The sequence below is a fragment of the Bos taurus genome, chromosome 7 (genome assembly GCF_002263795.3).
Source record: "Bos taurus isolate L1 Dominette 01449 registration number 42190680 breed Hereford chromosome 7, ARS-UCD2.0, whole genome shotgun sequence".
In the NCBI taxonomy this organism is placed as follows: Eukaryota; Metazoa; Chordata; class Mammalia; order Artiodactyla; family Bovidae; genus Bos; species Bos taurus.
Genome location: NC_037334.1, coordinates 1,543,636 through 1,568,519, shown reverse-complemented (window position 1 = coordinate 1,568,519; position 24,884 = coordinate 1,543,636). Strand labels below are relative to the sequence as shown.

The 24,884-nt window shown below is 46.5% G+C and overlaps 1 protein-coding gene across 1 annotated transcript in view; it reads left to right on the top strand.

The window, feature by feature from the left end:
- Positions 1-24,253, top strand: part of MAML1 (mastermind like transcriptional coactivator 1) — a 61,797-nt gene extending 37,544 nt beyond the window's left edge. Inside the window, exons 2-5 of the mRNA XM_024994729.2 lie at positions 13,528-14,934; positions 18,053-18,289; positions 19,362-19,458; positions 21,035-24,253. Of these exons, the coding sequence (XP_024850497.1) occupies positions 13,528-14,934; positions 18,053-18,289; positions 19,362-19,458; positions 21,035-22,014 (2,721 nt within the window). The 3' untranslated portion in view covers positions 22,015-24,253. The remainder of the gene's footprint in view (positions 1-13,527; positions 14,935-18,052; positions 18,290-19,361; positions 19,459-21,034) is intronic.
- Positions 24,254-24,884: the final 631 nt, after the last annotated feature.

The window sequence follows — 24,884 nt, the reverse complement described above, 5'->3', positions numbered from 1 at the left end:
GACTCGTGTCCATCGAGTCAGTGATGCCATCTAGCCATCTCAGCCTCTGTTGTCCCCTTCTCCTCCTGCCTTCAATCTTTCCCAGTATCAGAGTCTTTTCTAGTGAGTCCGTTCTTCGCATCAGGTGGCCAAAGTATTGGAGCTTCAGCTTCAGCATCAGTCCTTCCAATGAATATTCAGGACTGATTTCCTTTAGAATTGACTAGTTGGATCTTCTTGCAGTCCAAGGGACTCTCAGGAGTCTTCTCCAAACCACATTTCAAAAGCATCAATTCTTCGGCACTCAGCTTTGTTTATAGTTTAACGCTCACATCCATACATGACTACTAGAAAAACTGTAGCTTTGACTAGATGGACCTTTGTTGGCAGAGTAATGTCTCTGCTTTTTTTTTTTTTTGTCTCTGCTTTTTAATATGATGTCTAGGTTGGTCATAACTTTCCTCCCAAGGAGCAGGTGTCTTTTAACTTCATGGCTGCAGTCACCATCTGCTGTGATTTTGGAGCCCAAAAAAATAGTCTGACACTGTTTGCACAGTTTCCCCATCTATTTGCCATGAAGTGATGGGACCAGATGCCATGATCTTTGTTTTTTGAATGTTGAGTTTTAAGCCAACTTTTTCTTCACACTTCTCTTTCACTTTTATCATGAGGCTCTTTAGTTCTTCTTCGCTTTCTGCCTTAAGGGTGGGGTCATCTGTGTATGTGAGGTTATTGATATTTCTCCCAGCAATCTTGATTCCAGCTTGTGGTTCATCCAGCCCAACGTTTCTCATGATGTACTCTGTGTATAAGTTAAATAAGCAGGGTGACAATATACAGCCTTGACATACTCCTTTCCCAATTTGGAACCAGTATGTTGTTCCATGTCCGGTTCAAACTGTTACCTCTTGACCTGCATACAGATTTGTCAGGAGGCAGGTGAGATGGCCTGGTATTCCCATCTCTTTAAGAATTTCCCACAGTTTGTTGTGATCCACACAAAGGCTTTGGCGCAGTCAGTAAAGCAGAAGTAAATGTTTTTCTGGAACTCTTGTTTTTTTGATGATCCGTGGATGTTGGCAATTTGATCTCTGGTTCCTCTGCTTTCTGTAAATCCAGCTTGAACATCTAGAAGTTCACGATTCATGCACTGTTGAAGCCTGGCTTGGAGAATTTTGAGCATTATTTTGCTGGCATGTGAGATGAGTGCAATTGTGCAGTAGTTTGAACATTCTTTGGCATTGCCCTTCTTTGGGATTGGAATGAAAACTGACCTTCTAACCTTTTCTAGTTCTGTGGCCACTGCTGAGTTTTCCAAATTTGCTGACATGTTGAGTGCAGCACTTTCACAGCATCATCTTTTAGGATTTGAAATAGCTCAGCTGGAATTCTATCCCCTCCACTAGCTTTATTCGTAGTGATGCTTCCTAAGGCCCACTTGACTTCACATTCTAGGATGTCTGGCTCTAGATGAGTGATCACACCATCGTGGTTATCTGGGTCATGATGATCTTTTTTGTATAGTTCTTCTGTATATTCTTGCCACCTTTTCTTAATCTTTTCTACTTCTATTAGGTCCATACCATTTCTGTCCTGTATTGTTCCCATTTTGCATGAAATGTTCCCTTGGTATCTCTAATTTTCTTGAGGAGATCTCTAGTCTTTCCCATTCTATTGTTTTCTTCTATTTTCTTTCCATTGATCACTGAGGAAGGCTTTCTTATCTCTCCTTGATATTCTTTGGAACTCTGCGTTCAAATGGGTATAGCTTTCCTTTTCTCCTTTTCCTTTCACTTCACTGTCTATAAGGCACATAGCCCAGTTTCCTGGTGTTACTATACTGATTCCTTAGTATGATTGAATTGTTCCCAACATAGAGGAGACTTTAAACTTAAATTACCATAGCCTGTTGTTATCTTCATAAATCCATCCCATAATTGTGGGAGATTTTATTCCTTGGCTGAAGCTTTGCTTGTTGCTCTGATTAAGCTTGAGTAATAGAAGAAAACTCATATTTATGGCCAGGATCAGAGCAGGCATTGTTAATTGACCAGGTGAGGGGATCCCATCTAGTAATGTCAGGAGCAGACAGAACAGAGCTGAACTTTGCTAAAGGTCATCCAGTTCAAGGCTTGGAGGGGAGAGATCCACCAAGGTAACCTGGAACTACTAGATACAGGTAATTGGCCATAAAGCCAACAATTGGATTGATTTCTAAAAGTAACATTGGATCATGCCTACAATAGAAAAAAAAAATGGATTCACACACACAGGTCCAAGACATCAGGAAAACATAAATGATTGTACGAGTCACGTCGAGGACCTTGGGCAAACTGTTTCTCTCTGACGTCGTCACCTTCTCATCCTGCTGTGAGTATAGTTCTGCCTTTGAGAGTCATTTTAAGGTGATTTTGAGGGCAGCCATCTTCACGATAGACCAGTCCATTGCAGGGGCCCTGACAAGGGTCCTTTCATCCGGGTTGGAGATACTGCTTCAAAGAATTATGACTGATAACATTTTACTAGGATATATCAGATTTTTAAGAACTCCATATAACCTCTAGAATATCTGTATTAGTAATATTTATCATACAGTGTATCCTGAGAGCATTTATTACTCATTTGATAATATTTCCATATAATGTAACCAACCAAATGAACATAATTAGTTTAATATCTCTCTTTGGGATGTTTCGGGGCCCCTTTGAAGCATCTTAAAGGTAAGAAAGGTCAAAAGAACTTCAGTAGAATTTGATTTAGGATGTTTTGTCAAAAAAAATGAAAAGAGTTGAGAACACTCGGATTCAGCCGATGCTGGTGGGCGTGTCGCTCAGCTTACTGATCTGTCACAGTGGGTGTGCACTGCGGCTCAGGTCTAGTAAAAGTGCACTCTGCCATCTTGGACCTAGTTGGTTCTATGACGGCGTCATTCCTAACAAAATCGTTTACCCAACTAATTGTAATCCAGTTTTAGAAAATCCTGATCATGCATAGCTTACTCGTTTCAGTACTTCTTCATTTCTCACACCTTCTTTTACTGAAAACACATTTATTTTTCTTAGACGTTTTTCCACATTAAGTTCCTTTTGTTGTTGACAAATTTGTAAGAGATAGAATACGGTCGTATTTGACCTTAGTAAAGCTCGGTACAATAGAAGTGTTTTGCTTATTGATGGTTCTAAAGGCATGTCTGTATTACCAGGTATTAATTTAATACTGGCTGTTTCCCAGTTCATAAGGACCTGGAATTTATTTAGCTTAATTTAGAATTGTTTGATTTGTAAATGCTTGCTTTTCCTTAAACCAATTAAGCAGAGCTCATTTACAAGTTAATCTCAATAATATTAACCAAAAACACATACAGAGAGACATACACATATCTAGACAGAACGTGAAATCCAACTTCATTTTCTAAGCTTAGTTATGAATCAGATGTTGTTATATCAGATTCACTAGTTTATAAATGACAGTTGGAATAAATAGACTTTTAAAGGCTTCTTCCTGTCTCCCCCCAGTCTCAGGGGTTAGAGATCATCTAGGTCTAGTGTTCCTGAGAGCCTGGTTTCAGGGCACAGGGAGAGACAGTCAGCTCTACTAGAACTTGTTCCCCTCTGGCTCAAAATTCTGAAAGGTCTTTTAACCAAGCTTGCTCTTACTGTTTATGTAAAACAAACCAACTTTGGAACCAGTTTTTCACACTTCGACCTAAACCAGCTTTCTCTGAGGTCTAAACAAAATGGCTGTCCCAAATCGCAGCGCAGAACACAAAGTACACGACACACAGGCCCGGTAGGCCGAGTCAGACACGCCCTTAAATACAAGAGCACAGGCGCTCAGAAACCTCCTACGGGGACAAGTACCAACAGAGCGAATGGGAATATCTCAGGTCTTCAGAGATTTCAAAGGGAGGAAAGGAGGCCAGGTTGAAAGAAGAGAGGGAAGGAGGCTGGGGAAGGGGGACTAATGGGATGACCTTACAGATGTCTCTTGCTACCTGCACACACCCAGGCATCACGGACTTTACCCTGAGCTTCCAGGGATGGGAGGACTGGAACTCGGCCCTACCAGAAACCAGACCAGAACAGAACCAGAATTCTAGTTCTCTCTCTGCCAACCAGAGATGATCAAGCTCCAACCCTCAGCTCAGACTGAGGCCCTTTGACCAGACTCCTGCGTCCAGGACTGGGGGACTTAAAAAACAGGGTAGGATAGGGAGGGTTAAGGAGAGGAAAGAGAGAAGGAAGGGGAAAGAGGTCAGTGAAGTCTCTTGTTCCTCACCGGGTCAGGGCACTCTGGCCAGTTGTCCACGTCGGGAGAAGACCAGAGACAAAAGGGTCCGAGTTGCGGCCGCTGGGTCTGGTCCATCAGTGAGGAAGCGGGTTGGTCCCTCAGTACCCCGAATGGTTAGGATGTCAGTCGCAGCAAAGAACAGTCCGCCAGAGTCACCCTTCATTGCAGGAAGGGGAACCCCTTCCAGGATCCAAGAGTGGGCTTTTGTCTAACACTCAGAAATGGATTGTCCAAAGAGACGTATGAGCTGACGAAGCAAGAGACTTCACTGACAGGGGCGCCCAGGCGGAGAGCAGAGTCAGGGAATCCAGGGGAACTGTTCTGCAACATGGCTTGCACTCTCAGGTTTTATGGTGATGGGATTTCTTTGGCCAACCTCTCTTGACTCGAGGTCCTTCCTGGTGGCACATGCATTGCTCAGCCAAGACGGAAGCCAGCCAGCAGGAAGGATTCTGGGAGGCGGTAGGACCAGTGGCATCTCCTTTTGACCTTTCCCAAACTCTTCTGGTTGGTGGTGGCTGGTTAGTTTCCGGTTCCTTACTAAGACCTGTTGTGAAATAACTCATGCAGATAGTTACTTTGGTGCCTGGCCAGGGTGGGCAGTTTCAGTCAGTGTGTTTCCCCAAACAGATGGAGGGAATAGAAACTTCCTCGGTGGTCCAGTGGTTTAAGACTCTGCCTTCCAGTGCAGGGGATGAGGGTTCCATCCCTGTTCAGGGAACTAAGATCCCACATAGTTCTCGGTGCAACCAAATGAATGAGTGAATGAAGGGAGTCATTATGTGGCAGATGATAGAAGAGTGAGAGTGCAGGGAAGGAAGAGACACAGTGTTAGACTGTGTTTGATAGCATGAAGGCCATCGCCAGTCTCTGAGAAAGCAGTCCTCCCGTCCAACACTGAGTCACTTCCGGGTGGTGAACCAAAGCGCCGTCTGGCTCTCAGGGATGGAGGTGGTGGTGGTGGGCTGATAAAAGGCTGATGGAAGAGGGAGGGGGAGGAAAGCCAGTGTCCAGTGAGAAGAGGCAGGAAGCGCTGGTGGCTGCCCCAGTGACTGGCAGTGCCTACGGAACATTGATAGGAGCCACACCCCATCTTAACAGCCACAGCTGCTGGTGAACTTGGAGCGGAAGAGCTCTCACTTGGAGGAGTTGTACCACAGAGCAGCTGAAATTCCATTGGTAGGTGGTGGGAGTGGGAGGAAGCAGGGACGAGGAGAGGGACTCTCCTGTGAGGCTAGTGGGGGGACACAGGACACTGATCTGTTGTTCATAAGGCATGGCAGCTCCAGCTTGACTCAGCGTTGATAATCTGGGAGCCCCTCTCCCAAATAGAAGATGATGGGTGGCACAGGCGAGGGTAGGGGTCATGACTGGCTGGGTGAGCATTGCAGGGCCTCCAGTTTACCGTCAAAACATGCAGTATTCAACAAAACCTCTGTGTGAAGGAAGCGAGCTCCAGATCACATTATGCCAGAACTGAACCCCCAGAGACCCTGCGCATGGGGAGACCGTTTGGTAGTTACACTAGGACCCTCTGAGTGGACTGCCCAGGAGCACCAGACAGCTGAGGGCAAGCCAGTTTCATATGCTTTACAGCTCTTACCATGATTGCTCTTAATAATGTAAAATCTCTTCAGACCGTTTCCCCATCTCGTTGCTTTCCTCTGCAATGCCCTGCACTCCTGCAAATGCTCAAGATGTAAAGGTCTGCCAGAGCCACCACATTCCACACTTCCCAAACCTGCCTACAGCACTCCAGCTAAATTTTGTGAGCAGTTGAGAAAACGACCAGGTGTTTCCTTTGGCTAAAAGCAATTGGTATTGCAAATTTAACTTGTTTGCATGTGGATATTGAAAGAGGGAGTGGTAGCTTTTATAACTGTTAGGGCAAAGAACGGAGAAGGCAATGGCACTCCACTCCAGTACTCTTGCCTGGAAAATCCCATGGACGGAGGAGCCTGGTAGGCTGCAGTCCATGGGGTCGCTGAGAGTCCGACACGACTGAGCAACTTCACTTTCACTCTTCACTTTCCTGCATTGGAGAAGGAAATGGCAGCCCATTCCAGTGTTCTTGCCTGGAGAATCCCAGAGACGGGGAAGCCTGGTAGGCTTCTGTGTATGGGGTCGCACAGAGTCGGACACAACTGAAGCGACTTAGCAGCAGCAGCAGCAGGGCAAAGAAGGATTCTTTTCCTAATCTGAGACAACCGTCAAGTGGGTTGACCTTTGAGGTGTCCATCTCCCCCGCTTAGGAAAATAGAAAACTCAGCTTAGGTCCCAGGTTTACAAACAGCCCAAACCTGACATTGAGAAACACGTGATTTTCCAGAAAGAATATAATAAAATTAAAAATCCCTGGTGGGAATGTAAATCGATACAGCCACTATGGAAGACGGTGCGGAGATTCCTTTAAAAACTAGGAATAAAACCACCATGTGACTCAGCAGTCCCACTCCTAGGCATATACCCTGAGGAAACCAGGGTTGAAAAAGACACATGTATCCCGTTGTTCGTTGAACCACTATTTACAGTAGCTAGAACATGGAAGCAAACTAGATGTCCATCAAGATGAACGGATAAAGAAGTTGTCGTACATATTCACAGTGTATACACAATATTACTCAGTCATAAAAAGGAACGCCTTTGAGCCAGTTCTGATGAGGTGGATGAACCTAGAACCTATTATACAGAGTGAAGTAAGTTAGAAAGAGGAAGATTAATATCGTATTCTAATGCATATATACGGAATCTAGAAAAATGGTACTGAAGAATTTACTTACAGGGCAACAATGGAGAAACAGACATAGAGAATAGATTTATGGACATGGGGAGAGGAGAGGAGAGAGTGGGATGTATGGAAAGAGTAACATGGAAACTTACGTTACCATATGCAAAATAGATAGCCACTGGGAATTTGCTGTGTGGGCTGAGAAACTCACGGTGGTGTGGTCACTCACCTAGCGCCAGGTGTCCTGGAATGGGAAGTCAAGTGGGCCTTAGGAAGCATCACTATGAACAAAGCTAGTGGAAGTGATGGAATTCCAGTTGAGCTATTTCAAATCCTAAAAGATGATGCTGTGAAACTGCTGCATCATCAATATGCCAGCAAATTTGGAAAACTCAGCAGTGGCCACAGGACTGGAAAAGGTTAGTTTTCATTCCAATCCCAAAGAAAGGCAATGCCAAAGAATGTCCAAACTACCGCACAATTGCACTCATCTCACACACTAGCAAAGTAATGCTCAAAATTCTCCAACCCAGGCTTCAGCAATACATGAACCATGAACTTCCAGATGTTCAAGCTGGATTTATAGAAGGCACAGGAACCAGAGATCAAATTGCCAACATACGTTAGAACATCGAAAAAGCAAGAGAGTTCCAGAAAAACATCTACTTCTGCTTTATTGACTACGCCAAAGCCTTTGACTGCATGGATCACAACAAACTGGAAAGAGATGGGAATACCAGACCACCTGATCTGCCTCCTGAGAAATTTGTATGCAGGTCAGGAAGCAACAGTTAGAACTGGACATGGAACAACAGACTGGTTCCAAATAGGAAAAGGAGTACGTCAAGGCTGTATATTGTCACCCTGCTTATTTAACTTATATGCAGAGTACATCATGAGAAACACTGGGCTGGAGGAAGCACAAGCTGGAATCAAGATTGCCGGAAGAAATATCAATAACCTCAGATATGCAGATGACACCACCCTTATGGCAGAAAATGAAGAGGAACTAAAGAGCCTCTTGATGAAAGTGAAAGAGGAGAGTGAAAGAGTTGGCTTAAAATTCAACATTCAGAAAACGAAGATCATGGCATCTGGTCCCATCACTTCTTGGGAAATAGATGGGGAAACAGTGGAAACAGTGACAGACTTTATTTTGGGGGGGCTCCAAAATCACAGCAGATGGTGACTGCAGCCATGAAATTAAAAGACACTTACTCATTGGAAGGAAAGTTATGACCAACCTAGATAGCATATTCAAAAGCAGAGCCATTACTTTGCCAACAAAGGTCTGTCTAGTCAAGGCTATGGTTTTTCCTGTGGTCATGTATGGATGTGAGAGTTGGACTGTGAAGAAGGCTGAGCGCCGAAGAATTGATGCTTTTGAGCTGTGGTGTTGGAGAAGACTCTTGAGAGTCCCTTGGACTGCAAGGAGATGAGCCAGTCAGTTGTAAAGGCAATCAGTCCTGGGTGTTCATTGGAAGGACTGATACTGAAGCTGAAACTCCAACACTTGGGTCACCTGATGCAAAGAACGGACTCATTAGAAAAGACCCTGACACTGGGAAAGATTGAGGACGGGAGGAGAAGGGGACGACAGAGGATGAGATGGTTGGAGGGCATCACTGACCCAATGGGGACATGAGTTTGAGTAAACTCTGAAAGTTGGTGATGGACAAGGAGGCCTGGTGTGCTGTGGTTTATGGGGTTGCAAAGAGTCAGACACGGCTGAGCGACTGAACTGAAACTGGATGGCTGATTCTGGTTGAGTTTTAACAGACAACAGCAAGATTCTGTAAAACAGTTATCCTTCAATAAAAAATAAATTTTAAAAAATCCGTTCAGTATTAGCAATTCATTTTGATTTCCTTCTGACTAATTAAATGGATATAAATTTTACTTTCCCCAAAGGAAACTTTTAAAACAATGGATCTTATGCAGGGTCCATTTTAGGATCATGGTTCCTTTTTCCCCCTCTTACCGCTAGGTGGCAGCAAGAAGCAGAAAAACCTACATGAAAATAAAGCACATGTCCTTGTGTTGCAGGGACTGTATTCTTAGTCCTTTTTTTCTAATTGAAGTATAGTTGGTTTACAGTGTTGTGTTAATTACCGCTATACAGCAAAGTGATTCAGTTATATTTATATGTATATGTGTGTGCACACTTCTTTTTTGTATTCTTCCCTATTATGGCTTATAATAGGATATTAAGTATAGTTCTCTGCTCTACAGTAGGGCCTTGTTTGTTCCTTCTGTATATAAGAACTTACAGGTGCGGGCCCCGCCTCCCTGTCAGCCCTCTTCCCGCCCTCCCCTCTTCGCGAGCGTCAGTCTGACTGTTTCTGTTTCGCAGACAGGTTCATTTGTGTCATATTTGCCGCTGTTGTTGTTTAGTCTCTCAGTCGTGTCCACCTCTCCGCAACCGCATGGACTCTAGCCTGCCAGGCTCCTCTGTCCATGGGGTTTCCCAGGCAGGGTCTCTGCAGCGGGCTGCCATTGCCGTCTTCTCCAGGGGGTCGTTAGGTCCCACATATAAATGACAGCACGTGGCGTTCGTCTCTCTCCTTCTGACGGACTTTGTTTAGTGTGATCATCTCAGCCGTGTTGCTGCAGGTGGCACTGTTTCCTCCTCCTCTGTGGCTGAGCAGTGTTCCACCGCGTACACGCCCCCCATCATCTGTATCCATTCACCGTCGATGGACATTTACGTTGTCTCCAGGACTTGTCTGACGCTGAGCAGTATTCCACCGCGTACACACCCCACATCATCTGTATCCATTCACCGTCGATGGACATTTATGCTGTCTCCAGGACTTGGCTGTTGTGAACGTGCTGCAGTGAACATAGGGGTGCACGCATTGTTTTGAACTACAGTTTCGTCTGATAGATGGCCAGGAGTGCGACTGCTGGATCGTATGGTCATTCTGTTTTTAATTTTTTGAGGCACCTCCGTACTGTTCTCCACGGTTGCTGCACCAGCTTACATTCCCACCACCAGTGTAGGACAACAACAACAGCATTTGTTATTTGTAGGCTTTTAAATGATGGCCATTTTGATCACTGTGCGGTGCTACCTCATTGTAGTTTTGATTTGCATTTGTCTAATAATTAGCCATGTTGAGCATCTTTTCATGTGCCTGTTGGCCATCTGTAGGTCTATTTTGGAGAAATATTTGTAGGTCTGCCCATTTTTTGATTGAGTTGTTTCAGTTTCTTTGTTGTTGAGTTGTATGAGCTGTTTGTATATTTTGGAAATTAAGTCCTTGAGGGTGGCATCATTTGCAAATATTTTCTCCCATTCTATAGATTGTCTTTTCATTTTGTCGATGGTTTCCTTTGCTATGTAAAACCATTAACTTTCATTAGGTCCTATTTGAGGTTTTTTGCTTTGTGTTTTGGTTTATATTTCTTTTGCCTTGGAAGATCTAAGGAAGCATTGGTATAATTTAGAGCAAGGAATGTTTTGCCTATGATCTGTTCTGAGAGTTTTATGCTGTCATGTCTTATGTTTAAGTCTGTAAACCATTTTGAGTTTATTTTTGTGTATGGTGAGAGGATTTGTTCTAACTTCATTGATTTACATGCAGCTATCCAATTTTCCCAACATTACTTTCTAAAGAAGCTGTCTTTTTCCCCTTGTATAGTCTTGTGTCCTTTGTCGAAGATTAATCGATCACAGGTGTGTGGTTTAACTTCTGGTCTTTGGTTCTGTTTTATTGATCCATAAGTCTGTGTGCCAATATCACACTTTGATTACTATAGCTTTGTAGTATCATCTGAAGTCTGGAAGGGTTATGCTTCTAGCTTTACTCTTTTTCCTCAGGACTGCTTTGACAATTCTGGGTCTTTTATGGTTCCATATGAATTTTAGGATTATTTGTTGTAGTTCTTTGAGAAGTGTCATGGGTAATTTGGTAGGGATTGCATTAAATCTGTAGATTGCTTTGGGTCATATGGCCATTTGAACTGTGTGAATTCTTCCAGTCCAAGGGCGTGGGATTACTTGACATGTCTTTCAGTCATCTTCAGTTTCCTTGTTTAATGTTTTATAATTTCCAGCTTGTAAGTCTTTTCACCTCCTTGGTCAGGGTTATCCCTAAGTGTTTTATTTTGGGGTTTACTTTTTTAAAAGTTTTTGTTTGTTTTTTAAACATTCCTTTTCTGTTATGACTTTTTGGGGCTTCCCAGGTGGCTTAATGGTAAAGAGTCCGCCCGCAGGAGACTCAGGAGACACGGGTTTGATCCATGAGTCGGGAAGATCCCCTGGAGAAGGAAATGGCAACCCACTCTAGTATTCTTGCTGGGAAACATTCCGTGGACAGAGGCGCTTGGCGGGCTTTAAGTCCATGGGGTCACAAAGAGTCCAGCACAACTGAGTGACTGAGCACACATTTTCGAAGGTGGTGGTGTTTTTTTTTTCCATTCCCTTTCTGATGTTTCACTGTTGGTATAAAGACATGCAGTTGACTTCTGTATGTTAATCTTATATCCTGCTACCCTGCTCGATTTATCAGTTCTAGTAGTTCTGTGTGAAGTATTTAGGGTTTTCTATATGTATTATCATCTGCATATAATGATAATTGTATCTTTTCTCTTCCAATCTGGATAACTTTTATTTCTTTTTCCTGCCTAATTTCTGTGGCTAGGACTTCCAGTACTGTGTTGAATAGAAGAGGTGAGAGTGAGCATCCTTGTCTTATTCCAGAATTAGTGGGAAGGCTTTCAGCTTTTTACCATTGAATATTATATTGGCTGTGGATTTGTCATAAATTTATTATCCTGAGATATGTGTCCTTTATACACAGGGGCTGTGTTCTTGACTTGGGTCCTAGGATCATGTTTTGCTTATTCCTCTGACCTACAGTTCCATTTATTCAGCATTTCTAACTTTTTCTGAGCTAACTTAAGTATCCAAATATCTATTTAAAGAAGTACTTAGCCAGAATTTATAGAACATTGTGCAGTCAGCTTTAACAGTAAATCTTGAAGGAGAGGGAATGGAACATTGAAACTCAGAGATTGATAAAATTACCCTCCTTATTTTCTTGCTCATTGCACATGTGTGTCTACAGGTAGTTTCTTGCTGAGACCTGGTGCCCTTGGCTCCCTTTGCACCCCACTCCCACCTGGGGATCAGGTACTTCTGCATTCAGCCCCATGGAGGGGGTGGGGTGGGTCTTTGTGGTCCTTCTCTGCAGCAGAAGACAGCGGCGCAGAGTGTCCTGTGCTGTTCTCTGAAATCTACTTAATGATAATATTGAAAGCTGTTATTTGGAACTTTGTAAATAGCAGTGTATAGATGCTTAGGGCTAGTGGGGGGTGTGGAATTGAGAATGGGGGATAAAGGATAAAAGATGTAACAGAAGGAAGCATCGGCAAGGAGCAGCCATGTTTAGAGGTTGCGTGTTGGTGCCTCTGTCAGTGAGTTGAGTCCTGGCAGCTGGAAGCACAGCTGGGAGATGTGGGGAGATGACACCGCTTGTCTTCCCCACCTCCACTGCCGTGCTCTCTCTGTGAAGCGCCTGTCCCTGAACTCTCAGGGTGCTCACTGCTCTACTGCTTGCATGGACTGTTCATCTTATTCTGTAGCTATGTCCTAGAAGATTGGAAGCCCATGGGACCGCCTCATTTGTCTTGATATCCCCACAGCACTTGTCCCTGACACATGGTAGACTCTTAATGAGGTTAGGTGAACAAATGCAGTTGAGGAGAAGATGAGAGGTAAGGAACAATGCCAGGAAGATAGGACTGTATTGGAATTAGCGGTCCTGTTCAGAAGCGGTGGGGTCTGTGAGGGCTGGTGACTGGGTTCAGGGGGTGGAATGTGCTCAGGGTTGGTGGGGAGGAGAGTAGGACAAAAGGCAGAGGACCTGTGAGGCGTGTGAGGAAGCAGCCAGGCCACCTGAAAAGACTGGGGAGGGCATGGGAGTGCTGTGCTCTGAGAAGGAGCCTGGAGCACATGGTCAGCCCCCGACAGGGTCCAACCTACGCCAGCCAGGTCTCCTTCAGCCGTGAGCAGCAGAAATCCAAGTTAAACCAGCTTAAACATAAGGAGGAATTCATTGGTTCCTGTGAGTGAAAAGTCGAGGGGGATGGCTGGTCTTAGGCATAACCTAGATCCCAGGACTCAAATGATGTTCTCAAGAATGTATATATATTCTGTGGCTCTTTATCATTGGCTCCATTATCAGGCACACCCTCAGGTTAGATGACTCTGGGCCGCATCAGACTTGTGTCCTACAAAAAGACCTGCATATGTCCAGGGAATGACTCACTGACTGCAGCTGTGTTGCTTAGCCACAGCTGAGCTAGTCCTGATTCAGGCAAGGCCACAGGAAAGGAGAAGGGGAAGACAGCCCTGGAAGGGAAATGGGAGTGTGTTCCTGGAAGTGGAGAGTGTAAACTAGGCAAGCAGAATCGGCAGGAGAGCGTTCTAAGGGGTACAGACCCTGGTCTAAGTCACCCTCAGAAGCAGAGGGATCACATACGTGGTGCTGTATATGTGAGTCACTCTTTTTCATGTTTTTCAGCATCTCCATGATACAGTAAAGAGGAATCTCGACAGTGCCACATCCCCTCAAAATGGTGATCAGCAGAATGGCTACGGAGATTTCTTTCCTGGGCACAAGAAGACGCGCCGAGAGGCCTCTCTGGGAGCCGCCGTCTCTTCCAACGGCCTGCCCCCGGCTTCCCCGCTCGGCCAGCCCGACAAGCCTGGCCCTGAAGCCCTGCAGGCCACTGGGAAGCATGCACTGGGGCTGGACTCCATCAGCAAGAAGTGTCTGGCAGACTCGAGCCTCCACCTGAACGGAGGCAGCAACACTAGTGAGTCATTTCCCCTGAGCCTGAATAAAGAACTGAAACAGGAGCCCATGGATGACCTGCCTTGCATGATTGCAGGGGCCGGAGGCTCCATCTCTCAAGGCAACCTCATGCCTGACCTCAACCTCAATGAGCAGGAGTGGAAGGAGCTCATCGAGGAGCTGAACAGGTCAGTTCCTGATGAAGACATGAAGGATCTGTTCAATGAGGACTTTGAAGAGAAGAAGGACCCAGAGTCTTCTGGTTCTGCCACACAGACCCCCTTGGCACAGGACATTAATATTAAGACGGAATTCTCTCCAGCGGCCTTTGAACAGGAACAGTTAGGCTCTCCACAAGTGAGGGCTGGGTCTGCAGGACAGACCTTTATGGGGCCTTCATCTGGCCCTGTGACCACAGATTCACCCAGCCTCGGGGGCTCCCAGCCCCTCTTCCTCACCGCTGGTCAGCCTGGAGTGGATAGCCCCAGTCCCAGCCTGATGCCGGCATCAGCCCAGGCTCAGAATGCACAGAGAGCCCTCTCCAGTGTGGTGCTGCCTAGCCAGGGCCCAGGCGGAGGCTCAGAGCTGTCCTCTGCCCACCAACTCCAGCAGATCGCTGCCAAGCAGAAGCGTGAGCAGATGCTCCAGAACCCGCAGCAGGCTGCCCCAACACCCGCTCCAGGCCAGATGTCCACGTGGCAGCAGACAGGCCCCGCCCACAGTCCCTTAAACGCCCCTTACCCCGTGGAAAAGCCAGCCAGCCCTCCTGGTTACAAGCCAGACTTCACCACTTCCAAACTGCTCATGATGCCCAGTGTCAACAAGAGCTCCCCTCGACCTGGAGGCCCCTACCTCCAGCCCAGCCATGTGAGCCTCCACCAGCCGCCAAGTAACTTGAATCAAAACCCCGTGGCTAGCCAAGGCTCGGTGCTGGACTATGGCAACACCAAGCCCCTTTCTCACTACAAAGCAGACTGTGGACAAGGCGGCCCTGGGGCTGGCCAGAGCAAGCCGGCCCTGATGGCTTATCTTCCCCAGCAGCTGCCTCATCTTAGCAGTGAGCAGAGCTCCTTATTTCTGATAAAACCAAAGCCAGGAAATATGCCCTTCCGATCACTGGTTGCACCTAGCCAGGTGAGCACGGGTCTTTGCTCTGATACTCTGCATTCACATCCACCCACCGAGTGGGTTTTCAGGTCCCAGATAGTTGGGAACAAAGGGAGTAAGTGAGCAGCTACTTTTTGACTTCCAGCTCCCTTGGGAATGAAAATCAATCAAGCAAACCAGGATTGACTCTCAGTAGAATAGGATAGAACCCCTTGCACTTGGCCTGATGTCTCTCTCATGCCACACAACTTAAATCATTCGTGGCCGTGTTTTAAAGGTAAAGATCACGTTTAATGTCCTTACAGGCTCTGTTTTTTTTCTTTTTTAAACAAACTTTCAGATATGTATGTCCAAAATGCCCTAAGTTTTAGTAAGCTTATAGCATTTAGGTGAATGCTGCTTTCTAACAGGTCTCAATTACATGGTTATTTACTTAAGGCTCTCAAGCCTGGCAGAATCACTGGGTCTGAAGGGTGGAGGATGGTCGAGAACCGTTTTATCACGATCATTGTCTGCATTTCTACTCACATTCACGTTCTAAAGTGTCCCCCAGCCCCGGAAGAGTAAACAAACAGCATTCCCAGCCTTCCTCAGAGCTAGCGCTGGCTTCTGTCCACCGCGGTGTGTCCTGCACTGCCCTCCACACTGTCCACATAGAGGCACCCACTGACACTGAGCTGACAGTCATGTGACTTTATAACAGTTGTATGACAGTTGTTTTGTCACGGTGCAGTGAGGTATCTCCTTCCTTTCGCTGCTGTAAGTAAAAGGCTGCAGTGAATGAACCTTTGTGTATTTGTAACACTAACATTTTAAACTCATCAGATTTCCTGTACAGATATTGCTAGATAAATTAAAATTATTTCCAAAAATAAATAAACTCATCAGTGGCCACAGGACTGGAAAACGTCAGTTTTCATTCCAGTCCCAAAGAAATGCAATGCCAAAGAATGTTCAAACTACTGCACAATTGCACTCATCTCACACACTAGCAAAGTAATGCTCAAAATTCTCCAAGGCAGGCTTCAAGAGTACGTGAACCAAGAACTTCCAGATGTTCAAGCTGGATTTACAGAAGGCAGAGCAACCAGAGATCAAATTGCCAACATCCGTTGGATCATCAAAAAAGCAAGAGAGTTCCAGAAAAACATCTACTTCTGCTTTATTGACTTACACCAAAGCCTTTGACTGTGTGGATCACAACAAACTGTGGGAAATTCTTCAAGAGATGGGAGTACCAGGCCACCTTATCTGCCTCCTGAGAAATCTTTATGCAGGTCAAGAAGCAACAGTTAGAATTGGACATGGAACAACAGAGTGGTTCCAAATAGGGAAAGGAGTACGTCAAGGCTGTATATTGTCACCCTGCTTATTTAACTTATATGCAGAGTACATCATGAGAAATGCCAGGCTGGTGGAAGCTGGAATCAAGATTGCTGGGAGAAATATCAATAACCTCACATACACAGATGACACAAAACTTATGGCAGAAAGTGAAGAAGAACTAAAGAACCTCTTGATGAGAGTTAAAGAGTTGGCTTAAAACTCAACATTCAGAAAACTAAGATCATGGCATCTGGTCCCATCACTTCATGGGAAATAGATGAAGAAACAGTGGAAACAGTGACACACTTTTTTGGGAGCTCCACAATCACTGCAGATGGTGACTACAGCCATGAAATTAAAAGACACTTGCTCCTTGGAAGGAAAGCTATGACCAACCTAGACAGCATATTAAAAAGCCAGAGACATTGCTTTGCCAACAAAGGTCTGCCTAGTCAAAGGTATGGTTTTTCCAGTGGTCATATATGGATGTGAGAGTTGGACCATAAAGAAAGCTGAGCACTGAAGAATTGATGCTTTTGAACTGTGGTGTTGGAGAAGACTCTTGAGAGTCCCTTGGACTGCAAGAGATCAAACCAGTCAATCCTAAAAGAAATCAGTCCTGAATATTTGTTGGAAGAACTAATGCTGAAGCTGAAACTCCAATACTTTGGCCACCTGATGTGAAGAACTGATTCGTTGTAAAAGACCCTGGTCCTGGGAAGGATTGAAAGCAGGAGAAGGGGATGACAGAGGATGAGATGGTTGGATGGCATCACTGACTCGATGGACGAGAGTTTGAGCAAGCTTCGGGAGTTGGTGATGAACAGGGAAGCCTGGCGTGCTGCAGTCCGTGGGGTCGCAAAGAGTTGGACGCAACTGAGCTACTGAACTGAACATTTTAAAAACAGAAAAACTCGATGCTAGTAATATCTGAGGAAATTGACATGTTTCAGATCATAGTAAGGATGTGTAAATAGGCACAGTGCTTTCAGAAAGTAATTTGACATTATATAGTTTTCATAAGCCATAAAAATGTTTGTAAACATTGACACATTATACCCCTGCAAGAAATAATACCAAAAAAAGAAAAAGAAGAATGTTATGTACAAGATGTTCATTGCATGATTATTTCTAATAGCCAAAAACTGAAAGCAGTGTAAGCATCTCTCAGTAGAAGAATGTGTGTGTAATGTCCATCCTTCTACTTATTTCAGCCACTATATTGTCACATGGACAGAAGAGCCTGGTGGGCTACAGTCCATGGACACGACTCAGTGACTAAACAACAACAACACATCTGACAGAAGCCAAGCAGTCTGTTCCCAGGAAAATGCTGTTCGTAGGTGGACAAACCGTTAAGTCCTGTTGCTTCAGGGACAGCCCTGCCTCCAGGGGCCCAAGGTTTGCACACTCGGTGTAGCCTCTCCATCAACCAGTGTCCCTCAGAAACTTCTTCTCTGGGGGCCTGTCTGTGCCCATGCATTCCAGTAAGGGAGCATTTAGAAGCTGCAGTTGCTTTTGGAACTGGGTATGCAGGTATACAAGTTTAAGTTTAAGCCACTGGTGAATTGTAGGAAACAAAGCTAACACTCAGCTGCTAACTGTTCGTTGCCGTGCCCGGGCACTCAGGTGTCAGTGCTTTTGGTCTCAGCCCTGCCTTGCAGTGTGGTTGCTCTGGAGTCACGTGCCGAAAGAGCAGCGGCCTCAAAGGAGAGCCTGGAGCCAGGCTTTCACTAGGCAGAGCTCGTCCGCTCTGATCAGGGCTTATAGTCCCCAGTGTGTCCCACCTGACTTGAGACCCCCTTGTCTCTGTTGACAGGACCAGAACCCTCCCAATGTCCCTGTACCAACCCAGGCTGCCAGTGTGGGGACTCAGCCGCCTGCTGTTTCCGTGGCCAGCACGCACAGTAGCACCTATCTCAGTAACCAGCAGCAGGCAGCAGTAATGAAGCAGCATCAATTGCTTTTGGACCAACAGAAACAGAGGGAGCAGCAACAAAAACATTTGCAGCAACAACAGTTTTTGCAAAGGCAACAGCACCTTCTGGCAGAACAGGTAAAGAGAAAGGCGGGAGAAAACCCCACCCCCACCCCTCCCCGTGTTTGCCTGCCTCCCAGGTCACTGCGGTGGCTGCAGGCTTCGGTATGTATGTGTGTGGATTTGTGCTTATTTGTGTGTCTGGTTTTAGAGTACTCTGGGAAACAAGAGTGTGCTATTTCTCAAACAGTGGAAGCCTGTGTCAGAGCAGCTTTATGTCACTTAGTGGGGATTAATGAAAGTGGAATCGCAATGTATTAGAACCATTTTTCCAGCAGCTACCAAAGCACTGAGCTCACTGATCCACCAATTTTCTGTGAGATCCTGCTTTGTTGTAGTTTGCTATAAGGCAGAACATAAAGTAGGGAAATGAAGATATCCCTGAGGTCCTGGGATTCGAGAACCCCAGGTTGTCAGGGACTGACAGCCCCCTCCTAGTCCTGCAGTTTGTTTGCCCCCTCGGTCATCAGATTGTCCTACGCAGATTCCAAGGTTACAGGAATTCTCAGGACTTTAAATTACATCCTTAAGACAGAAGAGAACTAGTTACCCAGAGGATAAAGTTGATTGAGGATGACTTTAAAACTCATATTACTGCCTCAGTTTCACCATGTATTAAATAACAGCTTTTGGGGGTATAATTCACATGACATACAATTCACCCATTTAAAGTATACAATTCAAATGGTTTCCAGTTTAGTCAGAGTTACGCACCATCACCATAACCAGTTTTAGAACATTACCTAAAAGAAACCCTGTACCCATTAAAAAGTTATTCCTTCATCTTCCTAAGCCTAGGCAACCACTGTCTACTTTTTATCCCTGTAGATTTGCCTGTTTGGGACATTTCATATAAAGCATTCGAGATTCAGCCGTCCTATCTGTGTATCAGAACTCCGTTCCTTTCTGTGGCTCCTTAGATCTGACCCATCATTCTGTGTCATACTGTTTATTAAGAATCCCCCAAATGAGATTATGAACATTATCTCCACAGATAAAAAATTGTCCACTTGGACAATTTACTTTTCTCTGATCGCTTTGTTTTTGTTTTATGTGGGTCTTGTTTTCTGTTGATCTTGGCATTTTCTAGGAGAAGCAGCAGTTTCAACGCCATCTGACCCGACCGCCCCCCCAGTATCAAGACCCAACACAGAGCACCTTCCCACAACAGGTTGGACAGTTCACAGGTGAGGAGTGTTTGAGACGATGATGTGGGGCAGGGCAAGGCAGGCGCTGAACAGACGTTCCCCTTGTGCTGACTTTCTGCTGCCTGCTCAGCTTTCCAGTATAGGTGCCAAATGGACTCACATGCTCCTGTAGCTTCAGTCTGCGTAAGGAGCCTGGCTCTCTGGGTGCCCTGTAGGTCAGCCAGAGAAGGACAGAAGCAGGCTGCTTTGGCTGGGTCCCTGGCTGTATAGTCGTTTAAGGCAAAATCATCTCTAGTTGATAGATATCTTATCCATAGGAAGTGGCTTCTGTAATTCTTAAGAAAGTTCTTTGCTTCTACTGTTATGTGTCTCTTTAAAAAATGACCTTGTCCTATTTTCCAGATAAGGAGAAACTTCATGCACTTGTGGCCTTTTGCTTCTTTTCTTCTTTCTGTCTACTCATGTTGGTGTTAGCAGCAGACAGTTGATCTGGTGGGGGCAGGAAACATTCTGAGGTTTCAGCTGTCATGTCTCAGATATGTGAGAGAACCTGACCAGCATTGCTCAGTCTGTTGCTCTAGAAATAGAGAGTTCAGTTGATAGATGCAGAAAAGTCCAGGCCATACTTGCTTTTCTAGCTCTTGGACTATCTTCAAAACCTGTGCTTTCCTTGGTCAGTGACTCTTGCTATAACATGTCCTGATGAAGTTGCCCACAGCCGTGCTTCCAGAGGAGGCTGAGTGGGTTTTATGTTATGCTGACAGGACCAGGGGATTGAAGTCTGTGGGCAGCTCAGAAGATGAGCCTTGGCCAGCTTTCCTGCCTTCACCCCAGTTAATGTTGCTGTGTGTTATCATTGGGAAAGAAGTGGATTATTTCAGCATTTCTCTCTTTTTCAACTCAGTTTTTAGTTAGGTGCTAATGGAAAGCAGAAGAGGAGAAACAAAGTGTACTCAGTTGTGGCCAACTCCTGAACAGCCCCTCTCCTACGCACACAGTGCTGTCACCACGCAGTCACTGCTTGAGACAGAGTCCCAGGTGGCAGGTTCCCCGAGGACAGGCCCTCTGTCTCCCCAGCACGGCCTGCGCCACAGAGCAGGCGCTCAGTACACGTCTTCTGATGGCCCCCCTCCCACACCCTGCGGTACCACATCGTGTGGGCCCTCATCCGAGTGGTCCTGTCAGTCCCCGGCCAGTGAGGTCTAAACCAGCCACAGTCCAGTTACCCTGCGGCTCTACAGCCCTGTCCCCATAAGGGGGCTGCAGCTCCTCTGAATCTGGCCAAGACTATCTCTTCCTTTTATCCCAGACACTCTCCCCACATCCTAGCCACAGAGTTTTCCCCTTCCTCTGTGCCTTTTTTTTTTCTTTTAATGTACCTGTCTTCATCTCCTTATTGCGGGCTCCATTCTACCCTGTGGGGAACTTTTGGCCCCCAGGGCTCTCTTAATGCATTAAGGTTGCCGTGATCATGAGGTATCTGGTGAGGTATCAGAACACTGACTCTGCCTTTCATGCCTGTAGGACAGCAGTTGCTGTGTGGGTCTTAGATGTATCTCCATAGTGGTGGTGAAGAAACGCTAGCTTGGCTGACAGCACTTTCTCTGTCTTCTAGGGTCCTCTTCTGCCATGCCTGGCGTGAACAGCTTGGGTCCATCTAACTCCAGCTGTCCCCGAGTGTTCCCTCAGGCTGGGAATCTGATGCCAATGGGCCCTGGACACACTTCAGTTTCTTCTCTTCCCTCAAACTCAGGCCAGCAGGACCGGGGTGTGGCTCAGTTCACTGGCTCCCAAAGCATGCCACAGAGCAGCCTCTACGGCATGACTTCCAGCATAACCCAGATGGTTCCCCAGCCTCCGCCACAGGCCACCAATGGACATGCCCACATTCCACGGCAGACCAGCGTGGGCCAGAACACCTCGGTTTCAGCTGCCTATGGACAGAACTCGCTGGGGAACTCTGGTCTCTCCCAGCAGCACAGTAAGGGGACCCTGAACTCGGGTTTAACTAAGCCACAGGTCCCCAGGGTATCAGCAGCCATGGGAGGCCAGAATTCCACGTGGCAACATCAGGGAATGCCGAACCTGAGCGGCCAGCCCCCGGGAAACAGCGCCGTAAGCCCGTTCACTGCAGCCTCCAGTTTCCACCTGCAGCAGGCCCACCTGAAAATGTCCAGCCCGCAGTTCTCTCAGGCGATGCCCAGCAGGCCCATGGCCCCCATGAGCTCAGCAGCTGTGGCAGGGTCCATGCTGCCCACTGTGAGCACACAGCAGAGGACCAGTGCCCCTGTGCCAGCACCTCCCCAGGGAGCCCCGCAGCAGGGCTTGTCGGGCCTGAGCCCGGCGGGGCCTGAGCTGGGGGCCTTCAGCCAGAGCCCTGCCCCAGCCATGGGCGGCCGGCCAGGCCTGCACTGTGCCCAGGCCTACCCCGTGCGGACCGCAGGCCAGGAGCTGCCCTTTGCCTACAGTGGGCAGCCGGGCAGCGGCGGGCTGGCCAGCATGGCTGGGGACGCCGACCTGATCGACTCCCTGCTGAAGAACAGGACTTCCGAGGAGTGGATGAGCGATCTGGACGACCTCCTCGGGCCTCAGTAGCAGGAGGATTTGTGGTATTTTCAGTGTTCACACAGCCTGTAGTTTTGTTCTCAGATTCAAGAAAGAGTAACTGCTTTGGACCAAATCCCACAGCCCAGGGAGCCGGGCAGGCAGAGCTAGAGCCGCAGAGCCGAGGCCTGGTCCTCCCGGGACCGTGGGGCCCACGGCTCCCAGCCAGCAGTTGGGATGTCGGGCTGGCCCCCCCATCTGCTGGTGTCACTGTATGGGGTTGGGACAGCAGGACTGGGTTCTACGGGGGTTTTTTCTATCCATAAGACCAAAAAGCCAACCGTAAAACCCCACGATGCCAGCTTTATAAAAATCTGTGCTATCATTTTGATCTAATCCAAGATTTCTCCACTTGGCCCAGTGTTGGGACAGATTTTTGTTGAAACTTTATAGTGGAACTATTTGCAATTTGTAGCATAGAAAAGATTTTTTAAAGGTTTTAAGGTTTTAAAAGAGGTTAGGGTAGGTGGTTAAAATCTATAAGTGGCATTGGAAACTTAGGGTTTCCTTTTGATTAAGAGCCTTTTTTATTCCTGCTCTTTGTCAGCTTTCAGGACAAAGAGAGGCTCACTGGAAAATTGCATGTGCCAAAAAGGAACAGGATGCCGTGAGAAGCAGAGCTAGTGGCAGAGATACAGTCGTTACTGCAGCCCCGCGTTCTCCCAGAATGCTGTTCTTCCAGGTTGGCATTTAGGAAGAGTTGGGCTGAGGAATCCCTTCCTCCAATGTTTTCAGAGCAGGACCCCAGGCTAAAGGCTGAAATACAAACTGGGGTTCCTGTGTCTCTTTTGTTGTGACTCCTCACCTTTTGCAGTTTCTCTGGAGACTCGTATTTAATGTATTAGGAAGGTGATCATTGTTGAGTTGTGCACAGATGTCTTTTCTTTCACCCTATCTTCATTTCCCATAACCGTTCTTTCTGCCTCCTGTTCTTTATATCTCCAGCCCAAGTGGAAAACCTCCTTATGGCACTAATTTACTAGATTGGAGAGGAAAAGAGTCATTAGAATTCCCCAGGGAACCCTAGCGCTGTAAGGAGGCGGGTGTCCCCTCCCCAGAAAGCAGAGGTTCAGGGGAAGGAGGGAAAAGGACACAGGCCAGAGGAAGGGCCCCCGCTCCACTCTGCTCCCGCTGCCGCTGCCTCTTCAGACGACTTGCACTTTCTAGAGAGAATTGCTGTGTAACACTAACACGTCCTTGCTAAAAACTCAAGTGGATTTCTCTTTTAAGGTCTGTGACTGTCTAGGTCTTGACTAAGCTAAGAGTCCACATAGTATTACCTGTGGGCTGTTTGTGGAAAGTGAAGACGGAGAGAGCACTTCAATATAGCAAAAGCAAAATGGTAAGCATAGGGTGGAACTCTTTCAAATGGAATATTGGAGGGAAAATAGTACACTGAAAAGAGTGGCTTATATGCAGAATGATCTCTGGCAAAATCACCACCCCATTTTTATTTCCCTGGAGTTTCAAAATGGATAATTCAAGGAGTATCATACGTAAAGAATTGAGCCAGGAAAAATGCTCACACAGCCAGCTTGAGTGGCTTTGAGGGGATGAAGGGTTGTGCACACATTGGTCGTTACTTTGCACCAGCAGTGCCTTTCATGGGGGTGCTTGGACCCTCAGGTCTTCTCTAGTAGCCATTTGCCGCCGTGAGTGGCGTTGGGGCCATTTCCCTTTTATCTCCCTCGCAGCCTTCCCCGGAGGCTGAATATAGCTCAGAGAAAGGGATGCATCATAAAGCCAGTGAAGACGCCACCCTCTGAGTGAGTTCCCGAATCTGAAGGGGAAGAGGGTGACTTCAGTGGGTTTTTTTTTTTTACCAAAAATAGCGGGCTGGAGGCTGGTGGTGGGTCCCTGTTCCTCTCCCGGTCTCCCTCTGGCTGCCGCTCACCTCTGTCCTCGGCACTCACACCTCTGCCCCCCCTTTTGGGGAGGGCTGCCCCTGCCTTAGTTCTGGGGCCACCTAGACAGACGGCAGGCTTCTCACCTGCTGCAGTGTCAGAGCAATAAATGTGATGCTTGGGGTCCCCCCAGGGAGCTGCCAATGGCTTTATTTATGAATCTGGTTTTTGGGTAGTCAGGGAAGGAGACAACTCCACTTCAGTGCAAATCCCCATCTTCCAGGAGCCATGACTCAAAAGAAAAGGGTGCTCGGACTTTTGTTATACACATTTGCTTTGTGTAAATAAATGTTTACAATTTTATATTAAAGATGGAATAAGCGTTAGAGCTTCTGACTGTATATTTTTTACTTTTATAGATTTAAAAACTATGATCCTTTATATATGTGTTTTGGGGGGCTATAAGTTTTATGACAAACAGTTGGTATTGTTAACTTTTTACTGTCATCAAAGTACATAAAAATTCTATTAATTCCCTTATTCTTTTACTTCCTTAACTCTGGTATACACCAAAAAGAAGTCTTTACTTTCCTGTTTTATCACTATAAAATAATAAAAGTATTTTGCTAGTATGGAAACTGCCCACATATTTTACTTCACATGGCCACGCCAGCAAGGCAGGAGGCGGACCAGCACGCAGCTGCTCTGCTTGGTAGTTGTGTGATTTGGCTGCTTTCTTAACGGACATTGGTGGTGGGGGTGTTGGGTTTGGTTTCCCTCAGAGTGACTTTTACTTTTGATGCTGCTAAGTCACTTCAGTAGTGCCTGACTCTGTGCGACCCCATGGACGGAAGCCTACCAGGCTCCCCGTCCCTGGGATTCTCCAGGCAAGAACACTGGAGTGGGTTGCCATTTCCTTCTCCAATGCATGAAAGTGAAGTCGCTCAGTCGTGTCTGACTCTTAGCGACCCCATGGGCTGCAGCCTACCAGGCTCCTCCATCCATGGGATTTTCCAG